The 20,383-nt window shown below is 42.3% G+C and overlaps 3 protein-coding genes across 9 annotated transcripts in view; 2 read left to right on the forward strand and 1 right to left on the reverse strand.

Moving 5' to 3' along the window:
- The first annotated feature begins 1,339 nt into the window (after positions 1–1,339).
- brd2a (bromodomain containing 2a) lies at positions 1,340–10,533 on the forward strand. Of its 2 annotated transcripts, none has more exons than XM_080484842.1 (12): positions 1,340–1,557; positions 5,517–5,820; positions 5,912–6,049; positions 6,159–6,300; positions 6,454–6,653; positions 6,746–7,285; positions 7,383–7,511; positions 7,599–7,790; positions 7,874–8,136; positions 8,213–8,532; positions 8,678–8,809; positions 8,889–10,533. In XM_080484842.1, the coding sequence occupies exons 2-12, from the start codon at positions 5,557–5,559 to the stop codon at positions 9,014–9,016; spliced, it is 2,448 nt and encodes an 815-aa protein (XP_080340968.1). In that variant the 5' UTR covers positions 1,340–1,557; positions 5,517–5,556; the 3' UTR covers positions 9,017–10,533. The 2 variants fall into 2 exon arrangements, with proteins under 2 accessions (XP_080340968.1, XP_080340967.1); XM_080484841.1 differs by lacking the exon at positions 1,340–1,557 and adding an exon at positions 2,765–2,946.
- A 1,581-nt stretch (positions 10,534–12,114) lies between these two features.
- hsd17b8 (hydroxysteroid (17-beta) dehydrogenase 8) lies at positions 12,115–15,328 on the forward strand. Of its 3 annotated transcripts, none has more exons than XM_080484280.1 (9): positions 12,115–12,247; positions 13,021–13,223; positions 13,385–13,501; positions 13,740–13,835; positions 14,076–14,161; positions 14,240–14,324; positions 14,504–14,546; positions 14,934–15,008; positions 15,106–15,328. In XM_080484280.1, the coding sequence occupies exons 1-9, from the start codon at positions 12,202–12,204 to the stop codon at positions 15,123–15,125; spliced, it is 771 nt and encodes a 256-aa protein (XP_080340406.1). In that variant the 5' UTR covers positions 12,115–12,201; the 3' UTR covers positions 15,126–15,328. The 3 variants fall into 3 exon arrangements, 2 of the variants coding, with proteins under 2 accessions (XP_080340406.1, XP_080340405.1); XR_013936148.1 differs by having other exon boundaries at positions 12,185–12,247; positions 13,385–13,635; positions 15,106–15,320; XM_080484279.1 differs by lacking the exons at positions 14,934–15,008; positions 15,106–15,328 and having other exon boundaries at positions 12,185–12,247; positions 14,504–14,741.
- A 2,665-nt stretch (positions 15,329–17,993) lies between these two features.
- Positions 17,994–20,383, reverse strand: part of col11a2 (collagen, type XI, alpha 2) — a 42,957-nt gene continuing 40,567 nt past the window's right edge. For all 4 annotated transcript variants that reach the window (XM_080484455.1, XM_080484454.1, XM_080484453.1 and 1 more), the window contains one exon: positions 17,994–19,504. In XM_080484455.1, the coding sequence (XP_080340581.1) occupies positions 19,358–19,504 (147 nt within the window). In that variant the 3' untranslated portion in view covers positions 17,994–19,357. The remainder of the gene's footprint in view (positions 19,505–20,383) is intronic.

Consider the following 20,383-nt stretch of genomic DNA (forward strand, 5'->3'; position numbering starts at 1 on the left):
TGCTTTTTATATTGTCAATAAAAGCTTCTTGTTTTTGTTTTCTTATTTAATTTAGGTATCATCATACCATTCCACAATTTTTACATACCGCAAGATAAATGAAAGTGACATTTCACAATTGTAATTAGGAAATGCAAGGTAACATTTAACCATGTTAAGATTTAATTTACATTTTTTGGGGTGTTGATATAACAAAGAGCCCTACATAAAAACTAAAATGTAAAAGTTATTTTAGAATAACTACATGCCACAAGGTTTTGATTTGGAGTTAAAGTACCAGTTACTTTTCTTTTTCTGAAGTTTTATTGTGTCATCATACGTGCATGTATGTATGTATGTATGTATGTATGTATGTATGTATACACTACAAGATATAAGTGGGTTTGATGAACTGTGCAATAATGAACATGAATTATGTATATTATGTAGATATGTAAATATGTTTTTATTGTGATTTATTTGTCTGGAAGAAATTATCATCACTTTCACCAATTGAATGAATACCAATATCTGCAAGCAAGTGAGGAAAGCGACATGATTTTTTTTGTAAATAACATTAATCAATGAAAGGTTTATTTTCATCGCCATAAAAATGAAATGTGAAATGTTTGAATGTTCAATCTTAGTGTAGTTCAGATGGTGTAAATTATGAAATTTGGGTAAAATTGCTTATTTGAAAAGCTCATACTCATAGATAGATAGATAGATGGATAAATAGATAGATCCGTTTCCTGTCTAATTCCTGCTTTATTGTAGAATGCCTACAGGTCCCCTGTTGGCCGTAGTTGATTTTGGTCAGCTTTTTGCATTTCCAGTGCCTCGGTGACAAGGCTTCTTCACCGACACAGCGCATGCGCAATGCTTCAAGTTGCCACACTGCTTCAGATCGACAGCGATGGCCACCAGGAGAAAACATCTAAATTGTTCTTGAGTCAAGTGGGGGCGCATGGTCTTCGAGGGATTTTTGTCATCTCAAAGGGATTACAACGGAAGAAGTTTGAGTAAACATTTTAATCAATAATACTAAAATCTTTTCAGTCACGTGGTCAAGCCTGGCCAATCGCAACGAGCCAAATCCAACGGAAAGTATGTTCTTTGTTCGGATATTTGTCCAACTTTATCTTCAAATCTAAGCAGGAACCTTCCTGCACATCGCAGAATATGGACACAGGAATTATTTTTGTGAGAAGGGACCGCAGTTGAAACGTTTTGGCGTATTTTCTTGCGGATTGCCACGTGTTCCAGTTTTTTTTTTTTTTTTTTTTAAACGAACAGTACGTGGAGGCTTATTTCATCACATGACTCCCCTCCCCCACCCAGCGCAGGGACTGAGGGAAGAAGGCGGACATGTTTGAGGGAAATGTGTTGGTTAAAAAGTATCGAGGTGGGAGACAAGAAGAATTTATGAAGAAAGGTTTTGCATTATTTTGGGATTTACCAGTCGATGTTTGAACTCAAGAATTTGATGTTGTGTTTTTAACATTGTATTTTTTTTTTCATTTTTTCATAATTTTCTTATTTTAAGACATTTTGTTTTTCGTGTTTATAGTTTTACAGGTTTGTTTTTTTTAAATAATTGATTTTCAGTGATACCCACGATGATTCATTTGAGTGACTTTGTTGGGAATTTGTAACCTTGGTGTGGGGGATGGGCGTCAGTGGTTAGGTAACCTTTTTGTGCGGTCCTGTTGTTCAGGTTTTTTATTTTTTTAAGTGACGGTTTCGGGTAGACATTGTTTTAAAGTAGGTATTTGCGATTTCTGTGTAGTTTCTGTTTTTCAAACTCGGAAATGGGGGACATTTTTACTTTCAAATCTATAATATAGTTTTAACCTTAATGGATTCAGTTATGTTAGTAATAATTTTTAATGTTTACATTTTATTTCAAAGTAGAATTATTAGGTCAATTTCAGGCTAGCATGGAAAACTGCTGTGTCATTCAGTGGCGTTGGTAGGTCCTGGTCCTGAGTGGCTTATTGTTGTTGTTTGTTGCCGTGGCTTTTGTTTTTACCAGGTGAATATAGGCAGCAGTTTTTTGTCTGCTGTAGATTTGAGTGCAAGTGTGCCCTTGAGTGACTTGTTGATGGGCCATGAAGGCCCAGTTCAGGCAGAATAGCTTTTAAATTGCGGCCTTTTCCTCTGTATCAAACGACGATAATATATTCTCATCTGTGTTAGTAAGCGAAAAGTATTGCGGATTGTATGTTGTCGTTTAATATTTCGTTGCATTTATTGTAAATAATTCGCTTTTACATTGTTGTGATCGTGTAAAAAGATGGCGGCGGTGAGCCTCTTCTCACAGGCAGAAATGCGGATATTCTGGTAAGTAGGGAGCTCGTGGGGAGAGGTCCTCGGCTCTTCGGTGGTGCGCGTGACCCAGTAGAATAACCAATAGGCGTCTTAGTATTTATCCACGGAGCCCGCGTTACTGCTGTTTGGACCAATCCGCGCCGCCGTTTAGCACACGTTGACGTAATGTAATGTGATAAGGAGTAGGTGGCTTCGCTGTCCTCGCTTTTTGTGAAGAATTATGCGGCAGAGCCAGTTGCGGGCCGTGATGTAAAATACGGAATAGAGTGGGCCAATGGTATTGTGTTGTTTCCTTGACTGACAGGAACAAGAATCGAACAGGTTGGCCCGAAAGATTGCCAGTTGAGAGTCGGAAATCAGGGCTGGGGCAAGTTTGACGGGCAGCCTAAGCAACCAATGGGATTTCAGGGGGCGGGGAATTTGTGAGGCGCTTTGGCCAATAGGAGGCGTTGTCGGTCTATATAATAACGGGTGTAGTCGCAACGTCGCCATTTCAACGAAGCAGACAACGAGGAGGTCGCGGTGGCGGGGAGATTTTCATATTGACGAGCAGAGACGGATCCTGGCTTCAGTCTATCTTTAAACAGAATCCGGATCCATCCTGATGGATATGGCTCTTAACTCGCCCCTTGACAGGTATCTATCGGTAAAACTGGTTCTCGGCTTTCCATCAGGGGTGATATTAAAACGTTTTACGCAAATTTCATAAAAAACATTGACATTGAAGGACTGTGTTTACAGCGATACAAGTGGAGGGGGTGGGGGGTGCACTCATTCTTCCTCAGGAGGACGTTTTATCGCGTCAATTAAGCGACACCCGTACAGAGGAGTTTGAATATTTCTGCGGGTTTTTATTCAAAGTGCGACTGTTGATTGTGCTCCGCCGCCCGGCGCCATCTTCAGAGCGCCTCAGCCGTTGGCCGCTCTCTCCCGCTGCCTGCCCGTTGCCGTTAGCATTGCTAGCATTAGCGTTGCTTTTCCAGACCCCCTCACGGCAGAGACGTTACAGGGACTCCGCTGCTGTTAAGAGGCAAATCTCGCCGTATCCGACAATGGACTTGATCGTTGCTGTTATGCAGGGTTCATTGGGATATCGGTGTAGTGAGCTTGCACTACCAACGTCCTCTCCGGTTGTCGGTAAATTACTAAATATGCACGCATAAATTGGCGCTTAACCTGAATAATTGTGTTCGCCGTTGCGCTAAAATGCGATTTACTGTCGTCCTGTCTCTTATTTTTGTTGTTGTAGCCATGTGACCCATGGGGGGGTGTTTTGATCGTCGGTAGCGTTACTGTGAATATTCGTTTGAGGACACAAACAGGTTCCCTATGTCTTCGGAGATACTATTTTAAATTGAGTGGTCAGTCCGATTTAACAGATAAATGTTCCACCTCCTGCTAGAGTCCGGCTTATCCATGTGTTTTGGCTGTTTGAGCCGTTGCCTGGTTACAGAGCTCAGTGTCTGGTCTAGACGAGGCAGTAAGTCGCCTCTGGGAGTACTTTCTATCACGTCCTAAGGTATAAATACCATTTATCATTTTGTGAAACAAAATTACACTTCTCTTATTTATATAGCCAACGATTTCTTTGTTACATCCTGTTACTCTAATGTAAATGGTTATATATTTTTTTTGCTAATAAAGTACCCTAACTGTCAAATGTGTTTCAAAAAGTTGTATCATTCAAAAGCTTGCTTTACCTAACAAAATAACCTGTTAGGATTGGATCCATGCCTGCTGTCCTCAGATGCCTACATCTACACACACATTGGACTAAAGACCAATGGGCCTTGTATTCAAACACTTGTAGGACTATTTGCATCAGTAACTCCAAGGTCACATGAGAAATGTCTTGATTTTTCATTTGAGCTTAAGGAGATTCAACTCATCAGTTTAAAACAAATTGATCCTCTGAAGTTTATTTTTAGGGTTTTGTAGGAAATGCCCTCTCTTGCCCTTGGAGTGAGTTTTGCTTTGCAGTCAAGGTGTCCGTAAGCCAACAGGTCGGGCTCTGGTGAGTTCAGGTTAATGATGAAAGAAACTGGAATTTGCAGGCACATTCATTCAAGTAATCCATCACATATTACACCCATCTACTGATCAATGGATTAGTGTATTCTATTAACAACCTGTGGTCAAAGTGAGTTTTTAAATGTTTCCCATACAGGTTGGTTACAGAGAAGTTACTTAATGTCTTGGACTTTTAGTCATTGTTAAAAATGGGTCGCTGGTGTTTAGCTGTTGGAAGAAATATTGGTCAGGGTGAGTACAACATGAGTTTTGATCGATTGTGGCACTGATGGGCAGGGTTAAAGGCTGTTGGCAGTTTGCACCAGTGACTGTAATGAAAAATGCATGTAGAGGCACTGTGGTAAGTCATGTAAACTAGAAAGTATTTCCTGAATGGATATTTGGGTCTTCCTTGATAAAAGAGCCAGGTGTCAATCTCAGGTACTGTCAATTTTAGCTTGTGCAAATAATGTCCTTGATAAAACAGACCTTTTCTCTGTTCCGTTACTCCTGGTGTAAAAGACGTGTCCGTCCATCTAATAACTGGTAAATTTGTACAAACTACAAATGATTGTCTTCTATGATCAGCATGTTGTAGCGGCAGGGAAACAAATTGTCGAGCACGTTATTTACATTTCTGAAATGAGCCAGCCATTACTGTAACAGAAGCTGGACTCCACCCACAATCCTTTGGGAGAGATCTTTTTTTTTAAAGTAGGAGTGGGGTTGCACACAGGAGGAAGTGACAGTCATGCTTGTTCTCCATGGACGTGCTGCACTAGTGTTTGAGCACAAGCGGTGACAGTCTGCTAAAAGGCACTTCTCATTATCTTGTACTATTTAATTTTTGGGTGAAATAAGCAGTCTTTTGCAGAGCAAGACTTGTACAGAAGTATATATTTAATACAGAAGTCATTTTTTAGCTGCTGTGTGGGGGGGGGTTAAAAAAAAAAAAAAGCTAGAATAAAAAAAATTGCAAGTAAATATTTTAAGAAGACATAAACTGGAAGCTGGATTTATATGAATGCATAATGAAAAGCGTTTTCTTGTGCATATGGTGCCCAGCTTTGTCATCGGTTTAGCCGTTAAATTATTTTCTTGAGGACGTGAATATATATCAGTGGTGGAAACTGAATATTAATATTTTCTTACGTGTTGGTGTTGCTGGCATCCTTCTAACTCTTTACCTCCTACAGTTCTCACGTCGGGCTTGATGTTGGGATTCTGGGAATCACAATGGATCATGGTTCTGGCGCGGCAGGGAAACGCATCCGGAAACCTTCACTGCTCTACGAGGGCTTTGAGAGTCCTGGGATGCCCCCTGTCAGCCACATGGTCCAGTCAGGACCCCCGCAGCCTGCGGTGAAAGACCCCAACCGCCAGGGAAGGATGACCAACCAGATTCAGTTCCTGCAGAAAGTCCTGCTGAAGTCTCTGTGGAGGCATCACTTCGCTTGGCCCTTCCATGAACCTGTCGATGCTGCCAAGCTCAATTTACCTGTGAGTGCGCTTGTCATTAGACCGTTACCGTTTACGGTGAAAAGAAATTCAACTTGTCTTGATGTTTTACTTTCTAAACATGTCTCTACAGGACTATCACAAGATAATCAAGTGTCCCATGGACATGGGCACTATTAAGAAGAGACTAGAAAATGGCTTTTATCGCAGTGCCAGCGAGTGCATCCAGGACTTCAACACTATGTTTACCAACTGCTACATTTACAACAAGGTAAGCTGATCACAGCATAAGATGGTCTGTAATGTCGAAATAGATCTTAGTTGAAATGTCATCTGTCATTTTTTAAAAGTATTTTAATTAATAATTGTGTCCTTCACAGCCCACAGATGACATTGTACTGATGGCTCAATCTCTGGAGAAAGCGTTTCTGCAGAAAGTGGCTCAAATGCCCCAAGAGGAGCTGGAACTGCCCCCTCCCCCTCCACGGAGCAAACCAGCCAAATCCAACCGGAAAAGCAAAGGTAAAGCAATGGTTGCTGACAGACTGCATCTGCCCATTCATATGAACTCTCGATTAACCACGAGCTTTGCAGTATTTATATTCATATTTATTGACACAAGTGTAAATAATGTATGTTAAATGTGTCACCTGTTTTCCCATCATTCCCTTCTAGTTTCTGGAGGAGTGACAACAGCTCATCAAGTACCAGCGGTCTCACAGTCGGCATATTCACCGCCGACCCCGGAAACGCCCGACTCCATCCTCTCCACCCCCCCACAAACTCTCTTGACCAAGAGCTTGCCTCTTTCCCTTCCGACTGAACAGAACATCCCAACCATTGCTGGCCTGCCTCCCACACAGCCCACTGCTAAGGTGACTTGGCATTTTCTATTCGCTGTCTGGTTTCAACTAATATCAATACGATACACGTTAAAAGATCGATCTCCGTCCTCTCTTTCTCACAGAAAAAAGGTGTGAAGCGGAAAGCAGACACAACCACTCCAACCACTGTAGCCATGCCCATTATGAGCACAATGGCCGTCAGTGGAATGAGCCTGGGGATGGGAGGCGGCCATGATTCTCCACTCACACTCACTTCCCTCGGAGTGGATCACAGCTCTGGGTTGGGAATGAACTCCGCCCTTGGCCTCGGCCTTGGCCTCAGCCAGGGGATGGGGATGAACATGGGCATGAACATGGGGATGGGTCGAGGAGGAATGTTGGGAATGGGCACCAAATCGACGGCAGCAAGCAGAAGAGGAGTGAGCGGACGGCCCATCAAACCTCCCAAAAAGGATTTGCCGGACTCTATTCTGCCGCCACCGGTGCGTCGAAGCAAACTGAGCCCACAGCTTCGCTACTGCAGCGGCGTCCTGAAGGAGCTCCTGTCAAAGAAACATGCGGCCTACGCCTGGCCTTTTTACAAGCCTGTCGACGCCACATCACTCGGCCTTCACGACTATCACGACATCATCAAACAGCCCATGGACCTCAGCACGGTCAAGGTGAGTTATTTTGAAACTCCTGTTCCTGAGCGGGGATTGTTTTGAAAAGCGCACGGCCTCCATATTAACAAAGCTCTTCTTTTTCTCCCGTCTCTAGCGCAAGATGGACAGCAGAGAGTACCGTGACTCTCAGCAGTTTTCTGCCGACATTAGACTGATGTTCTCAAACTGCTACAAGTACAACCCCCCCGATCATGATGTGGTGTCCATGGCCAGAAAACTGCAGGTATGACCTGAGCACAAACCAAAGAATATTGTTGAGAATGTTTTCCTCCTGCTGTAAAACGCTTACGATAACGATTCCTCCTCGTAGGATGTGTTTGAGTTCTGCTTCGCCAAGATGCCAGATGAGCCTCCAGCACCACCGAGCTCCTCCTCTTCCTCTTCCTCATCTTCCTCCTCGTCAGAGAGTGAGCTCAGCAGTGAAAGTGAGGAGAGCGAGAGCAGCCCCAGCTCGGACTCTGAGGAGGAGCGAGCCAACAGACTGGCAGAGCTGCAGGAACAGGTCGGTATGACGTCACAGGACCAATCCACAGTGATCTTTGCAGTTTTGTTAGACTCACTGTTTTTTTTCTCTCTGGTGCTCAGCTGAAAGCCGTACATGAGCAGCTCACCGCTCTGTCCCAGGGCCCCATTGTCAAACCCAAGAAAAAGAAAGAGAAGAAAGACAAGAAAAAGAAGAAAAAGGTTGAAAAGGACAAACACCGGAGGGTCGAGGAGGAGCTGCCAGCTATTAAGCCCCCCAAAGCCCCCAAAATCACCAAGACTCCTAAACCTAAGAGCAACAGAGGTGTGGCCTGTCCCGTCATGCCCATCAAGAAGGCGCCGAGCAAGAAGAACAACAAGAGCAAGTGAGTACAGACGACTACGACTGCAACATCTTGTGTATTGCCACTTTGCCGGGTGCTAACAGTCCGTTTCCTCCAGATCCAAAAAGGGCAACATGATGTTCAGCTTGCCGCAGCCCGTCCACGAGCCCCTGGTCGGTCATTTTGACTCCGACGAGGAGGAGGAGACGGCGCCGATGTCATACGATGAGAAGCGGCAGCTCAGCCTGGACATCAACAAGCTGCCCGGCGAGAAGCTGGGCCGTGTCGTTTACATCATCCAGTCCCGGGAGCCGTCGCTCCGCGACACCAACCCCGAGGAGATCGAGATAGACTTCGAAACGCTGAAGCCGTCGACGCTGCGGGAGCTGGAGAGATACGTCATGACGTGTCTGAGGAAGAAGCCTCGAAAGCCTTATGGTCAGTCAGACGACGACACCGACATGTTTAATCCTTTAAAAACACAAATGTTTTAATTTGTTTTAGTTTCTTTTCTCTGTGAGATTAGAAAGTTTAGCACTGCTCGTCACGCTGGAATGTAATCTCATTACTTTCCACTCTGCAGCGGCAGGTAAGAAGAACAGTGCCGGGAAGTCTCGGGAGGAGCTGGCTCTGGAGAAGCAGATGGAGCTGGAGAGACGACTGATGGATGTCAGCGGTCAGCTGAACTCCGGGAAGAAACCCCCCAAGAACAAACGTAAGTCCTGGAGGGAGAAGAGATGCTGATGGATTGAGTGGAGGACCTGATCCTGACATTTTGTTTTCTTCCCCTGCAGCAGAGAAACCTGCGGCGGAGCCTCACACCCAGCCGTCGAGACTCAGCGCCAGCAGCTCCTCCTCAGACTCCTCGTCCTCCTCGTCTTCGTCCTCGTCCTCCGACACGAGCGAATCCGACTCCGGCTGAGACGAAGGCTCGTGGGAAGGAGACCCGAGCGTCTCCTGAACTGTTGTCGAGCCGCTGCCGGCGGAGCGAGACCGGTCCGAACCGGTCCGACTCGGTGCGTCGGGCCGAGGCTTCGTCACCACAAAGAACTGGAGTGGGTGTGAAGTCCTGTTTCTGCCCTCGACCCCCCGCCGGGTCCTGCAGACGCAGGAGGACGGCGAGCCGTGTGTCGGAGGGATTTAGGTGCTAGAGCCAGAATCTGTCACATTTCTGGACATAACTTCCTTCTTACCGCGCTCCCCGTCTTTATGCTGTATAGATAAGGTGTACAGTGAAATGGAGATTATTTTTCTTTCATAAAGAAGCTATTTATTTCCCTCATGCTGGGAAAGATTGAACATGGCGCAGCCAGTGTTTTTTTTTTTTTTTTTTGAGCAACGAAGAGCGGAAGCGTGTTTCTTTGTATGTGAATGCGTACGTCGGTATGAATGTGTCACGCGTGTGTTCGCATGCACACGTGTGAGATCTGACACCACAAGTGCAGCCTTGTGAAGTTCCTCCTGGTTTTGACGCAGGCGTTGAAATGGGTCTGCACGCAGAAGCACCTTCAGTTGAGTGAAATCCAGAATGCATGCGATAAAGGAGCTGACAGACATGCAGACTCGTGTCCTCGTGCGACTGTACAGAAACTGACGTAGTTACAGTTTGGGCGTAAATATTTCTGTTGCCTGTCGTTTTCATGCATTTCAAGTTCTCCTTGTAAACATGTTTGATTTTTATTTTTTTTTTTTCACCCTGTGACCAATCTAATAAATTGTGAGGACGCGTCTCGTCCACTCACGGTGCCCAAATAACATCCTGCTTCTTTTGACTTCTTTGACTTCCGGCACAAAACACTGAGTTTATTCAGAGACGGTCTGGATTGGTGGAAGGACTTCCCTCGTGTGGCGTCACAAACGAACTGGCCTTTAGGAGATGTTTGGCAGCTGGAAGTTTTCTGTGTCCGTTTGTTTCACCTCACTGTGTTTAGAATATTGAAACTGAGACAGAAAGCTTTGCTCTGCTTTCTCTCCGTGACGTCGTGGATTCAGGAGAGAACAGAAGCTTTGGTGTTGTAGGACGATGCACTGTTGATTCTGGTGGTACTACTAAACAATCTTTTTTTTTTTATGAGTAAAGTGTTTTTTTTAGTTTTTTTTCCCTTTTAATTGGATGTTACTTGAGTTTAGAAGTTTGTATGACTATTTATTTAGAAAGGATCTGAAAGGAAACGCAGTATCTTAATCCTGGAATTTAATCTGTGAAATATTCCAATTTTAACTGTCTGAGTGTAGAAGTGAACATTTCAGTCTCAGCATGTTTTGGGTTCAGGTGAGGCTCAGATTTCTTTGTCCATTTATTTTTGGCCCCGGTTTTCTAAGAAGATCCTCCTGGTTGTCAGTTTGACTCTTCTGAAGTTTGTCAGAGATCTGAATGCCTCTGTACTTGACTCCGTTTCATCTCAACATCTGTACATAAATAAACAGACCTGTTCATCCTTTCAGACTGGAAATGTTTTTATTAAACTTAAGGAACACGTGAACGTCTTTCAGCCGGAAAAAACTTGTAAAAATTCATCTATTTTGTTCTCTCTTCCTGCTGTGTCACTCATCAGCCCGGACACTGTCTTCTCTCCTTCACTGAAAGCCCTCTGGTGGACACATTGAATTACTACACAAGAGTAACGTTAAACAAAGGCGCTTTGTTATACTTTATACTCAAAATAAACTTCCGGATGGCAGGTGTTGGACGACTCTGGTTAACTCTGTTGTAACAATACTTGTTAAATGTAAGATGTATAAAATGTTTTTTTCAGATTTTACATACCGGTAGTTAGAAACGATCGGTCGCCGCAGAATAATTTTCTTTTTCTGAATATTTGTTAAACATCACTGTTTACATCAATATTACTGTTTTTATTTTTACTAATGTGATACTCACCTTGACGTTGCAGTGTAATAATAAAAATGCTGACTTTAGTAAGTCTATCTTCATTTTTAAACACCATTATATTGCACAATAACTAACTTCATAGCTCCACACACAAGTCATTAAATAAGTAATTAAAAAAGTCAATATTGTGTAATGAGGTGATATTTATTTCACATCAAAAAACATACTTCCAAGGGGATTTTTTAAAATCTATTTCTATTAATCACTGTAAACAGTAGTTACCTTCTGAAGTCCCTAATAACACATTATTTTCATTCTTGCTTTCTACAGGTTATGAGATCGTTAACAACAATAACTTCTACAACTCCAACAACAACAGAATTCTTTGAGTTAATTTTGCTGTCTTCAATTCAACAGATTCAGCTTTTACATTCCACAAATTCAATCCAATTTCTTGAATACTCTCGTGCTTTTCATCAGAGTAAACCTAGTAGATTAAAACAATCATATTTTATTGATATATCATCGTCCATTAAGTTTGTACAGTTTAAATTGCTTCAGGTATTATTGAAGAAGTTGTTCTAATACAAAACAAGTAAAGCCAGTATACGATGAAGGAATGAACAAGACTAAAAAAGTGCTTAACCACCAATATAAAACTGATTCAAATAAAATTTGATGTTAAGTAAAATATAAATGAATTATAATAATATAAATAAACAATATAAAACAATAAAATTACATAAACTACGTAAAACTGCTGTTGATTAAAAAAATCCAACACAGTGAATCACACGGCGATGATTGAAAGAGTTTGCCCTCTCGTGGTGACTTTGTGTCACTACATTAATAAGAAAGTTGACGACATTAAGATAGCATCCATTTCCGGTAAAATGTCAACGTAAACCGAGTTGATAGGCGAGGTTACGCTACATCTTAAGGTCGTTACTATTCACATAATTTTCCATTACTGATCTCTATTTACTCACTTAGATTTACATAAAATATCAAGACTGCTTTAAAACTAATTTGTTTTAAGATTTATACCATTTCGGGCTGGATTAACCCGGAAATAAAGCACAACGTGTAAATACGCAGACATACGTACATGTACATGCACAGATAAAAAATGTTTGATTCCTGTTCTCCCCACTGATTCGTAAATTGTGATGTTTTTGCAGTATGATTTTGAAGTGGTTGGAAATCTAAGTCTGAAGGATCCTCGCCGCCGCCTGGCGGACAAAAGCAGGAACTACAAAAACATAGAAACTGTCATGGCGTCCTCCTCAAGGCTCATATCAAGGTTGACTCTGGTCACTGGTTAGTTTACATTTGATCATTTAATAAGTGTTTAGCTAAACAATCACACCTGAGAACGACCTTTAGACTGGTATTAGTTCAGAAGGTTGTTTAAAGGTTTGTCTATATGACCTCAACGCTTCGTTTAAACGCGGTAACTTAAACGTGCAAACGGCGACTCTTTATAACCTCGTGAGCGTTTAGAAAACTTAATAAACTAAATATCACGCTCAGTGAATCAAATACTAAATGCAATCACAGTGAAATGTTCAAATCCCTGGTAAAGCTAATAAATGTGATTAAATTCCACACAGTGAAGCTGAAGTTTAATTTAATCTGCAATGCTCAGACGGTTTCCTGAATCACTGATATATCTTCTACTTTCTGATAGTTTTGATTATTGATGAATAATAAAGAATAAATGTGCTGAATGGAAATGATCATTGAATAAAATGCTTTGATCATTTTACTTTTGCAGGCCAAACTATTTACAATCACAACGAGAGAGAAACTGTCCATCCTCGTTAATTCAGCCTCTTTTATCAACTCACATTTTATTTTTCAAAGAAAATAGATCCGTCACCAAAGTGTAGCTCTGTGGATCAACTGATTGATGAGAAAAACACAATCTTTCTACTCGAGGATGTTGTGGGTAAACAAACACTTCCGATCCAGTAACCACAGTTTGACATAATCGTGTAGAAAAGGTTCAAATGAAGGAGACCAGTGTCCAGTGCTGCTCTTCCTCTCTGCTCTGCTGTCACTCTGACTTTATGCTCCTCTTTCCCTCCCAGGAGGAGGCAGTGGGATCGGACGGGCGGTGTGCCAGCGCTTTGCCTCTGAGGGCGCTTCTGTGGTGGTGGCGGACATCAGTGAGCAGTCGGCCAATGAGACGCTGGCGAGCCTGCAGAGTGACCTGAGAGGACAGGGTCACATGTCGGCTGCAGTGGACGTCTCGTCCAAACAAAGTATAAAGAAGCTGCTTACGAGTGTCCAGGTGAGAACGGCAGCGCCGAATAAACACCAGAGTCCTGTGGAAAGTGCCGTGCGTGTTCAGGTTGTTCTCTTTCTTTTCTTTTCATCCGTCTCTCTCTCTCTCTCTCTCTCTCTCTCTCTCTCTCTCTCTCTCTCTCTCTCTCTCGCTCTGTCTCTCTGCAGACGCATTACTTCCACCCCCCCTCAGTGTGTGTGAATGCTGCAGGCATCACGCAGGACGACTTCCTGCTCAACATGGAGGAGGAGCAGTTTGACAAAGTCCTCCAGGTCAATCTGAAGGTGTGCAGCTCTGAAACCTGCTCAGCTTCTGTTTCATCACCAACCAGAGACTCTCGGCGACATAAAACTGATGATTTAGGACAAATCCTGCGTCACAGAGCAGCGAGAAATCTGTATTCACACGGGGTCCGACTGTAAATACGAATCAAACCCATTCAATTTGCATTTCATTGGAAAGTTGCTGCTGGATACTTGCTCACAGAGCAGAGTGAGGTTTCATCTCCTGCGTCTCTCTCAGGGCTCCTTCCTGGTCACTCAGGCTGTGGCTCAGGCTCTGGTGGCCTGTGGAGCTCCCAAAGGATCCATTGTCACTTTGGGCAGCATCGTGGGAAAGGTGAGACTCCGGCAGACGTGGGAGGAATTTTGTTTTTAAAAGTTCAGATAGAGGCAACAAACTCCTTGAGCAAGAAGACAAAACTCTCATCAAGTGTGTTAACGGTGCAGGATGTCCGGATCTGTCTGTATTTCACCCTAGTAACAAACTGCAGAGTGGATCTAACTTTAACTTTGAAAGGTCATACAGCTGAAGAACCTTCCAGACTAAAACACCAGTGTGTGTGGATGGTGTTCGCAGGTGGGAAACATCGGGCAGGTGAATTACGCCGCGTCTAAAGCTGGAGTTCAAGGTTTAACCAGGACCGCCGCCAAAGAGCTGAGCAGGTGAGGACGAACATAAAGCAGCGAAACGTGAAGGCACAAAGAGGAAGGATCTCTTAAGTTGGTTCCTGCGTCTCTCAGGTTCGGGATTCGGTGCAACTGTGTGCTTCCGGGTTTCATCGCCACGCCAATGACCGACAAAGTGCCGGAGAAGGTCATCAGTAAGGTACGGACTCGTCACAGGACGTTCTGTTTCACACGCAAACCGCTGCAGGGTCAAAGGTGGAATCTACCTTTAAAGACTATAAGATTAGATTTGTGCTTCAGTTGACTGTCTTTTGGGGATCACAGTTTTGTCTTTAAACCTCGTCGCCTCCTCCTCCTCTTCCTCACCTTGTGTTTCAGATGAAGACGTTGGTGCCGATGGGCAGGATGGGCGAGGCTGCAGGTCAGACGAGGATCAGGATATCAGAGTCTTTCTCACCTGCTTTTTCAATTCCAACAGTGACGATAAGTTTTGTGAGGTGCTGTTTTGTTCTGGAGGAAACGTTCTCTTCCACTGTGAGACTCGTTTTCTTCAAAACATTTTGAGACGCAGCTTCGTGTTAAAGTTTTAAAGCTTTCACTCTTACATCAGTCATCATGCCAGTATTTATATTCACTGAACCCTGATGACTTTGTTTTTGTATCTTTAACTTTACACAATGGTTTGATGTATTTATGGTATTGTCGAGGATCTAAATAAAGATTAGTGTTATAGTTGGAAAAAATTCCAGTAAAATAATGTGACGTTCTGTGGATCAGACCTGCTGACTCGTCTCTTTCTGTCCTCTAGAGGTCGCTGATGTTTGTGCCTTTTTAGCTTCGGATGATTCTCGTTATATCACGGGAGCCAGTATCGAAGTGACAGGTGCCGTCTGACTTTTAAACCATCCAGCGGAGATTTTACTGTGGAAGTACGTCTCAGGTTTAATGGATGAGTTTTAAATCGTGTGTCTTTTTTCCAGGTGGACTTTTTATGGGCTGACTCAGCTGGAAACAAAGAAAACCTCTCCCTCCATGTTTGATTTAACTGTGAAGATTATTTGTGTTTAGTGGCTGTTTGTGTGACGATTGTTTTGTAAATCATGTCACTTTTTGTACCAACAAACACTTTAATGAAATATGCAGTGTGGATATTGAATCAATAAAACTTGAAATTGTCTAATAAATGATCTACCTTTGAACACGCTCTGTGGACGTTGATTCTTTCTGAGCTTTCTGTTCTCTCTATAAATGGATATATGCTTTAAAAACGGTCACTGCGGGACTAAATAATATTTTCAAACTCAATCTTCTTCTGCCTGAATGTATTTTCTTTGCTTTAAAACAAAAATATTCAAAATAATTTTGCATTGACTTTGCTTCTCCCTTATATTTTATTTTTGTTGCACACTGCCTAACGTCCCTCAATGTTAAACTACGTCTGCTGTCGAACGTGTTACCAGATATTATTCAGAAGATGTATATTTGCTGAAAATTACAACTCAAACATGCAGGTTTAGGGTGACTTCTTTCAAAACTTCAAACAGATCGGTATTACACTTTTTATAATGGCCACAGAAATATAGAATCTTAGAGGTACTGAGTTATATATACGTATTTAGTGTCAATGTGACGTTTCATCTGTTTACACACAGATATGACTGATGGAACGACTCTGATAAATGCCAGTGTATTTAAAATAACCAACTTTAACAAGCGAAGATTCACATGTGCAGGACGTGCAGATGACCACCAGATGTCGCAGTTTACCCGCTATAGAAAAAAAACAAAACAGAGCTCCAAACTAAAAGGAAAACAGACACAAAGAAAATCAGGATTAAATCGTAATCAAAGCCAAAGGAAACGCACAGAAATAGCAGTTAAATCCCAGAAAGATGAAGATCCAACAAACCAAGACAAGATTTAAATGGTGATTGAGGTTCGTGCCATTAAAAAGCATCAAGACAAAATAAACTCAAGAGGCTTATAAAAGTGTAGATTATAAAATACCTGCAGAAATGTGTTTTTAATCACCACAATTGTGGCATAAACTGCTTCTTCATAAGTGTTATTATCAATATCAGAGTTTAAGCGTCTTTGGTTTGATTAAACGATTGTCTAAAGTCACTTTTTGTTCCAATAAACATTTCAAATTCCAAATTACCCGAATAAATGATTTACTGACCACAAATTAGACTGTCTGTAAAGAAACAGAAAACTAGTGCATTATGCAAAGGAAAATGACTAAATATTGCACACAAATTACCAAAAATATTGACTGGAATGTCGTCTAGTTTCCTGCTCAGCTTGTATGAGAGTCTTTCCAAACAACAACAAACAGTAAAAATTGAATTTTCTTAATTGACTGTACTTGATGAAATGAGCACATAAAAGTCACAAACAGGTGTGTTTGTTTGTGCATCTTGTTCCAAGTTGAACTACGTCTCGTCTTTTCCTGACAAACAGCAGCGTCTTGTGGCCTTTTGTATATGACAGCTTAGAGGAAGAAAAACAAGAGTCAAGCAGCTCTTTTTAAAAAGATTATATATTACAGAAACAGGAATTTAAAAAAAAAAAAAAATTACTTACAGACATTATAAAATAATACTTTTTTTTTCTTCTTCTCAGCACCATAATTTTTTACGTTGAAACGGCTTCAACACAATGAAAACAAATAGTTGAGGTCATTCTTTTTGGAGGAAGGTCGATGTTTTTGGTTTTAGGTTTTGGCCATCCCTCCCCAGATTCCTGCTATAGAACAAAAAAACCCAACAAAAAAAAAAAAAAACAAACCAAAAAAAAAGTAGGACGTCTCCACATTGTTTTCCGATTCCCTTTGTCCTCTCCCTCGCGCGGCCTTTCTCCCACCCGCTGTGGTCTCAGATAGAAAAGTGAAAGATCAGGGGGTGGGGGTGGGGGTGGGGGTGGGGTGGGGATTGTGAGTCAGTTCTCATGCACCTCAGCCAGTCTCAGCAAGCTCTTCTTCTGTGGTACGTTTCAAAGGCCCACAGAGAAAGCTGAACCTGAATGCAGCTCAGAGGCGAGCCGGACAGTAGCAACGACAACCACGTGTGACAGAACTGGAGCGTCACCATTTAATAATTACAGTGGAAGCAAAAAAACAAAAAAACAAAAAAAATAAAAAATGGAACAGCACAGTACAGTTGATGAAAATACTAAACTTGGATGTTACAATAGAAAATATGGCCACAGATTTCTTTAGGCGGTACAGGAAGGAGATTGGATGGGGTGTGAAACAGAAGCACCACAACTCAGGCTGGCGGTGAGTTTCAGCCACTCGCTTCTCTCTTCTGCGGGAAATAAATACAAATGAAATTCACCACATTTGCCCGACACAGTTGCTGGTTCTTGATTTCGTTCCCTCAAAGCACCCTGTTTGTTTTAAATAAATACAATAGAATATCACTATTTCTGTACAAATGGAATGTAATGCACATCTTCCCCAGTAAAAAAAACAAAACAAAAAAAACTTCCATTGAAAGTGTAAAAGAGACTAAAAATGGATGACTCTGAGTGAATATTAAAACTTTTATGCTTTTTTTTGGGGGGGGTATAATTAGCACCTTGCCACGCAGTTTATTTCAATAAAGCATGCATTTTTTTCACCGCTGCAGGAAAAAGAAAAATTAAAGGAAGGAGCTTTGAATCCCTCGAACACATTCGGTCCCTGATGATATTCTGCGCTCGGATGCTGAATGGCAAAATGTGTTCTGGATGGGAAACAGATAATCGAGGTGCCCATAAAGTGACTCAGCAAATACTGGACTGACGGATGTGTGGCAGCGACCTCCTCATCGAGAAGAGTTGGCGCTTTTCAAAAGGCACCAGTAACACGCAAAGTACAAAAGTGTCACGTTCAGCACAGTTTATAAAAAAATGGCTTTAATTTCACCGATCGACACATCGCCGCTCCCGTCTCACTGCATGCAACAGGTTGTTAAACAATTCAAAGAGTGTTATTTTGCTGAGTTGAGGTTCAGAGATCATTAATCCTGCTTCACACCAAACCCAAGGCGGAACCCCACAACGCTCGTTTTAATCCTCCGCTTTAGCTGCAAATCACATTTATTTTTTAGACAGTTTCATTCCAACTGTGAAGTGGTGGCGAAGACAAGATGATAAATAAGACAAATGACATGGCAGTAGCTTAAAACGGGATTAAAAACAGGTGGTTTGAATGAGACAGGCCCTGCTGGTGTCATGTTGTATGTTTCCCGCTTTTACTTTGGGTGGAAACTGGTGGGAGTGAATCTTTGGTTCATCCTGATGGACTTCAAGCTGAGATGGTCACAGCGAACGTTCATATTCAGATCTTACAAACCCAGACAGTCGGATAATTTACAAAACCTTACCGAGGTGAGAGCTGAACACTCGCCGAGACTCGCCGCCAAAACTCAGCGGCATTTCATGAAGGAAGAAACACCCAACAAACGGTAAAAAGCAGTGAAACGTCAGACATGAAGACGACGACGCAGGAGCTTCTCATCAACCACGAGGGGTTAAAGTATTGGGAATGATCCGAGGAGGAAGAGGAGGAGGAGGAGGAGGAGGAGGGGGGAGGTAGCAGGTGAGATGAGTGGAAGAAAGAGACAGCGGGGAGGAGAGAGGAGTGAGAGGGGGACTGGAGGCGAGGGGGCGTCAGGCCTCGAGTTGCTGGTTTGCTCGCTCTCTCAGGACGGCCTTATTCCGCTGCTGGTTAAAGAAACACCGATTTTTTAAAATCTTTTTTTCCGAAGAACTTTCTCTCCCTCCTAAATTCTTCTTCTCTTTCTCGCGGTCCTGCAGCCAGTCGACGGTCTCCTCTCCGCGAGACTTCATTATCATGTTTTAAATTTCTCTCCTCTTTGCTTTTTTTTTTTTTTTTTGACGTCCATTAAATGTGGGGAGGAAGTTGTTTTTCCCAGGCACGTACTTGAGTGTGTTTGTCTCACAACAGCATCTGCATATGTGTGTGTATGAGTGTATGTATGTGTGTGTGTGTGTGTGTGTGTGTGTGTGTGTGTGTGTGTGTGTGTGTGTGTGTGTGTGTGTGTGTGTGTGTGTGTGTGTGTGTGTGTATTTTATATCATTTACAAGTTAATTTACAAATTACTGGGCATGTATGTTTATTATATATAAATGTGTCTCTAAGTGCATGTGTGTGTGTGTGTGTGTGAGTGTTTGCATGTGTTGTTCTCTGCATGTACGTGTGTGTGTGTATGCAGGTGTGTGTTTTTAGCCTTGGAAACAGACAGGTCCCACTTCAAAGCCAAACTGCTGGTTGCTCTCCCCAAAGTCTGACACCTTGATGTCCAGCAGAGGAAGATGCTCCACCTGCGGTGTGTTGATCTCCAACACTGTCCTGTCGAAGCCCTTGCGATACTGCAGAGGGAACAACAGAGACACACGTCAGTAGATTATAATGACATCGTGGGAAAGTGAATCTGTTTGCACCAAATGAGGGTTTGCCTCTTGTGCGAAGTCTCATCAACTTTCACACTTTTTTACAAAACTTCATATGTAGTTTGAGTTTTAACAGATACTAAAGTTTGTCAATAGCTGCTAAAAGTCTGTTTTCATTTTGTCCTTCAATAGAAATATGTTAACGCCACAAACAATTAAAAAAAACAACTAAATAGTAACAACAAACATGCATGAAAAAATCCTAAATGAGTCGTCAGCGATCCTCTCTGCTCGCCAGCATCAGCAAGCGTCTCTATATGCAGCTTTGAGTAACATGTTTGCACACTAGGTGGCAGTAGTGAGTCAGCGTAGTACCCTGGTTGTCTTTAGTCCCGCTCTGAAGTACTGTATGTTTTCAGTTAGTAATTATCAAGCGCTTACTTTGGCCGGTAAAGTTCAGCACCTGTACCTTCAGAGCTACATAAAGCATAAAGACATTAACTGAATGAAATCATGACTTTTTTTTTTTTATTTATTTTATCAAATCTGCTTAAATGTGTGTTAAGTTTTAAATGAAAATTACAATCTGCACCTTTAAGGAGCAGGACTCAGTTTGTTTGTGATTTCATTTAAAATGTGGCTGTAGCACTAAAGACATGAACGGATGAGTCGGGTCACTATGTCTGTTCTTCTCTTCTCCAGATGTTGCTGTTTGGACAACTTTCCATATTTTATTAGTTGTTTTGCGGAGCTCTCCGCTTGTAAAAATCCCACCCAATAATCATATGAGAGCTTCTTTGGCATAATAATGATAATAATAACATTTAATGTGGCATCAGTTCATTTCTCTCTGCTCAG

The sequence above is a fragment of the Lipophrys pholis genome (assembly GCF_963383615.2).
Source record: "Lipophrys pholis genome assembly, chromosome: 17".
In the NCBI taxonomy this organism is placed as follows: Eukaryota; Metazoa; Chordata; class Actinopteri; order Blenniiformes; family Blenniidae; genus Lipophrys; species Lipophrys pholis.

Excerpts from the sequence above, each read along its gene's own strand:
- brd2a (XM_080484841.1), top strand. The coding sequence starts at position 2,915 with ATGGATATGGCTCTTAACTCGCCCCTTGACAG. Across the intron at positions 8,137-8,212 it reads AAGAAGAACAACAAGAGCAA|ATCCAAAAAGGGCAACATGA; the intron begins GTGAGTACAGAC and ends CGTTTCCTCCAG. Across the intron at positions 8,533-8,677 it reads GAAGCCTCGAAAGCCTTATG|CGGCAGGTAAGAAGAACAGT; the intron begins GTCAGTCAGACG and ends TCCACTCTGCAG.
- hsd17b8 (XM_080484279.1), top strand. The coding sequence starts at position 12,202 with ATGGCGTCCTCCTCAAGGCTCATATCAAGGTTGACTCTGGTCACTG. Across the intron at positions 13,224-13,384 it reads AGCTGCTTACGAGTGTCCAG|ACGCATTACTTCCACCCCCC; the intron begins GTGAGAACGGCA and ends GTCTCTCTGCAG. Across the intron at positions 14,325-14,503 it reads CGGAGAAGGTCATCAGTAAG|ATGAAGACGTTGGTGCCGAT; the intron begins GTACGGACTCGT and ends CTTGTGTTTCAG.